Raw genomic sequence first — 7,846 nt, forward strand, 5'->3', positions numbered from 1 at the left:
GAGAGAGAGAGAGAGAGAGAGAGAGAGAGAGAGAGAGATTGGGTTTCGGATTCTTTATGTCTCCCATACTGGGTCTTATTTAATAGCTCTGCCCATGAAGAGGGTTCATTGTGTTCCTAGGAATGTCTTGAACATGGTCTGCCTCCTGCTGGCACTCAGAGTCCTGGGACCTTCTCCCCATCACAGGGTTCTCAGCAAGTCTTGAGAACCAATCCTAAGCAACAGCAATGACAAAGCAAAGAGAGCACAACGTGGTCTCGTCCATTTGTTGGGCTGCAGCTCCATGTACTTCCTTATCATGGACACTAATGACATCTAGAGAGCTGTATTCCAAGGCATGGCTTAATAGAAAGGAACCCGGCTCAGGTTATCTGAAAAGTGAAGGATGCCCAAGTTGTACAGTCCCCTGGCATGGCAACAGCAGTGGCTGAGATGATGGTGGGCTTGACTTTCTGTCTCTTGAAAGGCATACATAAGGGTCCCTATCCTGATAAGACCCTTCACCTAAGATCCTTGATCCTTGAATTGAATCCACTTGTCTTTTTTCCAAGTCTTCAGTGGCCCTAATGCTTGGGCCTGAGGGCAGAATGTACTAGTAGGTTACTCCTGGTTGTATTTATTCAGAGATATAAACTAAGTATATGATAAGACAATACCTCCCCTTCTGGTTTCTTTTCATTGTTGCCCAGCTGAAATATTTTTCATCTTCCTTTAACCATTTATTTATGTACCATGCTCGGTCCAACTTCCCTTGTATGAAGCCTGGCAGTTCCAACGCCCCATTGGGACTGTGCTCAAACTTATTTTAGTAGATGGTGCCGATGAGGATGCGGCCATGAGCACAGGTGTGTAGGATCTGGTGCCAAGGAGTTGTTTGCACACTGTTTTGAGAGCTCTGGGTGAAGGTATACTGCAGATGTGTCCTGTTTTTTGTGGTCCTTGGTGGATTTAAAGAGTGTTCCTATCAATGCCAGCTAGTGAGAATGTTTTCTCCTTTCCTCATTGCTGCTGCTGGGATTTAGCCATGAGCTACAACTTTTCCTTCCATTAATTTTCCTTGTTTGCCATATGTCTGTGTCCTTGACTGTGTCTCTGGGCTGTTTTGATGCCCCAGGAGGTAGTCGTTGGTGTAGTCTCCAACAGAAGAACTTGTGCTTAGGTTGAGACTCTGAAGGTCAAGAGCTGCCAAGAGGAAGCAGTACTTTCTGCAGGCTTCCAATGGACCGCCTCTTTTCTGTGGTCTTTCTGTAGGACAGGGTACCTCCTCATATTTTTCTCCTGGCCAGTGTTGGGTGCTAAGGATACAATGTAGATTGTGTCCAGTCCAGGGGACTGTGCTGTTGGTCCTTGAGATTTGATTGTGGGCATCTTTTTTTCTGAGACATGAAACACTTTGACAGAGGAGCCTTTCAGTGTATTCTTATTAAAGAGATAGTAAAGTGAGATCCAGCCCATGAAACTGATGAGAGACTAGGGAAGAGGCTGCATGGTGGTCCCACCACCTGATGCCCTTTGGGCACAGTCCTGGGTTGGAGTAATTATCTGAATCTCATGTCCACCAGAAGAATAGGAACCTGAGTGTGGCCTTATCCTGTACTGGACCATCCATGGCTCTGGGAAATAGGGCCTTGCAGGCAGCTTCTCATCTTCCCTGAACCCCACACTCTCTGAGGCTTGGGTGTTAAGATCCTTCAGATGCTGTGGGGAATGATTGGTAGGGTAAAGACTGATGCTGAAGCTGGCATCTACACAGCAATATTGCTGTTCTCACCAGATGCTATAGGTCTACTTGGAGAACTTGAAAGTGGACTGTAACACAAAATCCATTCAGGGTCATAAAGGCCTTTGAAGTGACACAAGGCTGCATCTTCCTTGAGGATCTGTAAGCAAGAGGGATATCACAGACATTCTTGAAAGTTGGGAAGGAGAGGATTTAACCTCCTGGGGACAGATTTTATATAGACAGTGGAAAAGGGAGCTGAAGAAGGGCGAGAAGGAAGGACGGGTGAGGAATATGAAAATAGTGGAGTGATTGGGAGCCCCTGGATGACATGGCATCCTGCAAAATATCCACTCATGCTGCAGAGCAGATGAAGGTGAGGAAACAGGGTCCCCACAGGTAGCTGCTCTCCAACAGCAATAGATCTGGCAAGGGTAGGTCACTAGCAGACTTAGAATCAATCCTGATTCTAGAACGTGTGAGGTAGGCAGAAGTACTGACCATAGGACCTGATGTCGTGAATAATTTATGCAGTCCCATGGATTAAGGTTTTCTGTTAAGCTATCTGTGCTGCTAATAATTTAGCTGAAAGACATGTTAGATACAGCATTGGGGGAAATGGAGTATCCGTCTCAGGGGGTAATGACACTGTGAAAGCCATATTATTTCTGCTGCGGAGAACAATTGTAAGCCTGTGCTAATAGATTAAACTGCTAGAGTGATCATTTTGAACAAAGAGAATGCTTAGAGCTGTACAAGCCAACCTTTGTCTGCCTCGGATGACTAAAGAGCAATGGTTCTACCCTATCAGTCTGTGACACGTGATACTGTTAGTCACTGCCACACTCGCCAGCTGAGGAGGGAAGAGCTCTAGATTTCGCTCATGCACACCAGGTCCAGATGTTGCTACTTGTGAGCTACACAACCTTAGTTGAGTCACAGGACCCTTAGGGGTTTATGATGCCATTTGGGAAAAGAGAACAGGTATTATGTGTGAGGAATTGGAGTGAGGCTTGAGGGAGTGTTCAGTAAACTCCTGTTCACTTCTGTGGGAGCAGGGTAGGCACTGCATGCTTACACAAGTGGCAGAAAAGCAGAATGAGCAGGGGATACTTGGAACGCTTGAGGAGCACATATTTCAAAGGCTCGTAAGTTCCTCTGTAAAGCAGCCTCTTGCCTCTGGCTCATCCTCACACGGCACTCCTATGTATGTGGAGGAGGTGCACCCATAGGCAGCAAGTGGACTCGAGGAGAGCCCCAGGTTAGCTTGACCTGTGTTAACCTAGCACATGCTTATGCTAGGACTTCAGTGAAATGCACAGCCTAACATCATCTGTCCCCTTTTCTCATGATCAATCATGATGTTCCATGCATAAGAATCAGGGGATGAATGTAATACAGGTTTGCTGACAAGACCACCCTGGGGCTAGAAACGAAAGACAAGACACAAATGGAGAAAGGATTCTCTTAAGTGGACTCCAGCACCTAGAAAAAGTAGCAGACAACATAGACAGAAATGTTCAGCAGGATGGTAAGAGAGCAAGCGTAGATGGGCTGAGGCCTGCTGGTCTTCTCAGAATCGTCTGCCTTGCTTTGTGAAATAAAGGCTCATCCTGTGTGTGAACTGCTGAGGGGCTTAGATCCGAAGAGTTCATTGCAAACATTGCTTTAAACCTCATCTGCCCTTCTCTGCAGCCTTCACCCTGCGGTAATGAGTTCAGCCCTGTGTATCACATGAGGTCACTGTGTCTGCTCACCACATGATACCACCACACTTACCTGGAGTGTGCTGTAATTTTTGCACGTTTCCTCCGTATAGTTTACCAACAGGTGAGGGAGGAGGTTGGCAGCATCCCAGTCTCTGGTTAGGTACTGTCTTTCAAATGGAAAGAAATCAGAATTTACCTCCACAGCCTTGGTTCTGGTGCATCTTCCCAGATAAATGAAATGGAAATAAACAGTAAAGGAAAGAAAATAAATGTTTTGGTTTATAAATAAGGAAATGGCTAGATAAGTTAGCAGTTTTCTCTCAGAATAGCTTTGCAGCTTCTGAATTCTCTCTGTCTCAGTCTCCTTTTAGCATCTAGCATCAGGATGCCCAGATTCCACCCACAGCTGTCTCCTCCCTCCCCAGTCTCTATGAGCTAAACCTTCCCTACATGGTCCTCCTCAGGCAACTTCAGTTAGTATGGGGCTGAGGTGAGACCCTCCAAGCTAGAGAGCCGTGAGTGGGCAGGGCAGGGAGTAGAAAGCTACTCTCCTGCTGTCAGGAGAAGAGTCTGTATGGGACCCAGAAGTCATCTCTGGTGCGGTCATGATTTATTTTGAATCACCCTGTCAGTCCTCATCTCCTTGTCTTGCTATCACCCATCACAGTTCCTGAGACCTGGTAGATCATCCCCTAACAAATGTTAGATACTTACTTGTGCTCTCCTAAGGTAGGCATGCTGGTTCTTCTTTCACAGGGAGTGCAGGCCAAGGTGTTATAGAGCATCTTGCTCAGGCTTCCTGGAAATGCTGGAACTGACATTCAGACCTAGTTAGTGCATCCCAGAGAATGTCACCCTTGTCACTCAGACCCTGAAAGGATAGCTACTCCAACATCCCCTATGGACCAGTGGGCCTGCCTGCCAGCACCGTGTCTTGTTTTTCAGCCCATCCCTTAGTTTTGCAATCTAGGTTCTCAGTTCTTGCTAAATTTGTCTCCTATTCCTCTTCTCTGGTTAAAGATGGTTATTATTACAAATTACAAACAGCCCAGAGCTGATTGATAGTCAGGGACTTGACACCTTAGCGTTGGTAGGAATTTGGCCTCACCTGAACTCTGCAGTCCCCGAGCAATCAAGAGAGTCCTGGCTATTGAAATCAGCTGGTTTTCTCCACTGTCAATGTTCCCTGACCTCCCCTGCCCAGCACTGTGGCAGCATGTATCTATTGGTAGGCTTCCAAAGACTTGCCAGGCATGCTCATCGATGGATAGCCCTTGGGAACTGTAGCATTTGAAGTGAGACTCCCAGAGTAGTAAAAACAAACCAGGAAGATCCTAGCCACTTTATCAGTATCAAATGGACCAGCTATATATCTTTAGGAGCCTCCTACTCTATACTGTATGCTTGTGCATTTACTAACGCATGGTCCCTGCTAACCCTCATGTTTTGTGAGTCCATACCTTATAGAAGTCAGATGAGGCAGCTTAGTGTCAGGAGGAGAGTTTGCATTCGGGGCGTGGATTCTTCCATTTGCAACATGGAAAAGACCTGACCTTGTCATGTAGTCTCATTCTCCTCTTCCATGAAAAGTGGTGAGACAATGAAGCATTGATGATAGGAGTGTGTGCAGCTCCCAGTGCCACATTTGTGATGTTGACATTATTACTGAACCTGTGTCACCTTTCGCTTTCCCTCCTAGGTCACCGATGAGGAGCCCAGTTCCAACCACACTGTGATGATCCAGGAGACTCTGCAGCAGGCTTCCGTGGAGCTGGCCGAGCAGCACCATCTGGTGGTGTCCTCTGATGATGTGGAGGGCATCGAGACAGTGACAGTGTACACACAGGGTGGGGAGGCCTCAGAGTTCATCGTGTATGTGCAAGAGGCTGTACAGCCCATGGAGGAGCAGGTTGGGGAGCAGCCGGCCCCAGAACTCTAGAGAACCCCTGCCTCCTGTGGCAGCCAGCCATTGTGGGCCTGGAGACCACCTAACCCACCAGGCCCATCCTTGTTTTTCTTGTCTACTGGCCCAGATAGTGTTCTCTATAGTGTCCTTTGTGTGGTGAAAGCCAGCGCATCACCAGCAATACAGAACCCCAGTCCTCAGTACAAATCACATCCTGACCCAGGACCCTCTGTTTCCAGAAGACCTTCCCATCAGCTCTCCTGCCCTACCCCTTCCTTGCTACAAGATCCAGAGACTCCTCTCCCCACCAGCATCTTCTTTGATTACAACCCCAGCCCTTTGCGTCCCCAAGGCCCACCCCTGGTGCTTATCCTCGGCTGAGCCCACTGTGCTGTCTGTGAGAGGGAGACAGACATCACACAGCAAGTGGCCTTATGTCTTTTGAGTTAACCACTGGGTAGGGTGGGCAGGGCCATCCAACCATTCTCCACTGAGCCCCGCCCTCCTCAGTGCAGGGACACTGGGAACAAATGAGTGACCCACAGTCCTCTATCACAAGGGCCCAGCTTGAAATTCTTTTTGCTTTAAAAATAAATGCATTTTTCTCTTTCACCCCCCATTCAGGGAGGTGGGTGAAATAAAAGCATCTGTGCCTGTTCCTTGTCCTTCTTAGGGGCAGTTTATACTTCCTCCACCAAAGTCCCCTTCTCCCAGTGGAGCTGTGTGCATTGGTGCAGAGACCGACACACAGACAATGGGACTCTTTGTCAGCATCCTGGTTGTCCCTCACCTTACCCTGCAGGACCTTCCAGGACTTGTGGGAGAACACTTCAGCAAGAAGCCAAGCAAAGACTTGGCCCAGAGGAAATGAGTGAATATGCTGTCCTTAGAGGGACAAAGGGCCCTCTGCTTTGCTATAGGGATTATGTCCAGTGTATGCTGGACAGTGGACGAGGACAATTTCTGCTTTGCTCTAGAGTGGGGATGGCTGCAAAGGGAAGGTGAGAAGGATTGTCCATAAGCCAGCTCCACAAGGGGTGGAGTTGTGAAGAGACTGGGATTATATTTATCCCAGAGCCCTTGGTTGCTGGTGGCCATTTAACAGACTGAGGTGAGAGGGTCAGCCGGCATTCTGGGGAGATCCCTATCTCAACAAGTGTCTGTAGATGCAGCCAGTGTCCAAAGTGTGGGCAGAAAATCTGTCTCCAGGCAGGCTCTGTCACCCTCATCCAAGTTTCCTCAGCAAGTTGCTAGAGTTACCCCCTCACCAGTTCAGTTCGATCTGAGTATGATTGCCAAGTTCTCTGATTATGGACAGACTCGGGTGTCTGAATTTTGAGAGGCTTTGATCAAGGCAGAGACTTTAGCCCACATGGGAGGCATCCTTGCTGTTTGTATTCCTAGGGATGGAAGGAAACTCATTTCCTACAGCTCTTGCCTGGAAAGAGATTGATTAGAGGTAGGTGTGTCTGTCTGTCTGTCTGTCTGTCTGTCTGTCTGTCTCTGTGTGTGTGTGTGTCTGTCTGTCTGTCTCTCTCCCCCCGTGTGCATGTACGAGCATGTGTGTGTGTGCATGTGTGTCTGTCTCTGTGTGTGTATGTGCATGTGTGTGTATGTGCATGTGTGTGTATCTATCTCTCTGTGTGCATTCGTGTGTGTGTGTGCATGCATGTGTGTGTGCGTGTGTCTGTGTGTGTGTCTGTGTGTATACCAGGAGGTGCTCTGTGGCATTCCATGCTGTAGGAGGTACCCTCTACTCCAGACAGACTGATTTCGCAGCTCTGGCCAGGAAGAAGCACTGAGGGCCTGCTGTTCTTGGCTGTCATATCCTTGTGGACACCCAGAATGGGACAGAAAGGCTGGTGACTCACAGCTTCCTTCCTAGACTGATTTTCTAAGACAGATGGAACATTCCACCAATAATAAAACATGGCTTTTTCCTGCTTCTCCCTTGGGACCTTCTCACAACCATGGATGTGTTAGATGGATTTTTAAAGCCCAACTAGCATTTTATGTCAGATAAAGAAATAACTGGGAAAGGCACAATGGGCTCTGCCTCCAGGCTTTCTTTTCCATTAGGTGTTTGCTTTGCCAGATCTTCATGTGTTACAGTATTCTGTCTGCCCACTACCTGTGTCCCTGTAAGGTCAGAGCACAGATGATTCTATGGTGCATGGCTCAGATCAATGCCAGTGACACAGCTGTGCCCCAGTGAATTGGGGCCAGCAGTAGAGTTTTAGTGAGAGGAAATGCTATCATCAAGAAATTAACTTATTCAGAATCTGGGTCTGCTACATGGATCTGAAAAGACTCAGTTCTCCTTTTCGGCAAGCATGTGACTTTGGTGAACAAAAGCCAATGGAAGAGGAGAGGCCCCGCGCCAGTCTGAATCCAGACAAGCAAACCAGCCAAGAGTGTCTGTGTACCTGGGGCTGGGCTGCAAGCACAATATAGTGTTGGGCTAGCCTGGAAGCCGCTAGCTCTCTGACATCATCTGCACTGTCTGTCCCT

The 7,846-nt window shown here is 48.0% G+C and overlaps 1 protein-coding gene across 3 annotated transcripts in view; it reads left to right on the forward strand.

Annotated features, from left to right (window-relative positions):
- The window catches only part of Zfat (zinc finger and AT-hook domain containing), a 180,356-nt gene extending 174,363 nt beyond the window's left edge, over nucleotides 1-5,993 (forward strand). For all 3 annotated transcript variants that reach the window (XM_028773252.1, XM_028773253.1, XM_028773254.1), the window contains exon 16: nucleotides 5,129-5,993. In XM_028773252.1, the coding sequence (XP_028629085.1) occupies nucleotides 5,129-5,368 (240 nt within the window). In that variant the 3' untranslated portion in view covers nucleotides 5,369-5,993. The remainder of the gene's footprint in view (nucleotides 1-5,128) is intronic.
- Nucleotides 5,994-7,846: the final 1,853 nt, after the last annotated feature.

Source organism: Grammomys surdaster, unplaced genomic scaffold (assembly GCF_004785775.1).
Source record: "Grammomys surdaster isolate TR1022 unplaced genomic scaffold, NIH_TR_1.0 224, whole genome shotgun sequence".
Lineage (NCBI taxonomy): Eukaryota > Metazoa > Chordata > Mammalia > Rodentia > Muridae > Grammomys > Grammomys surdaster.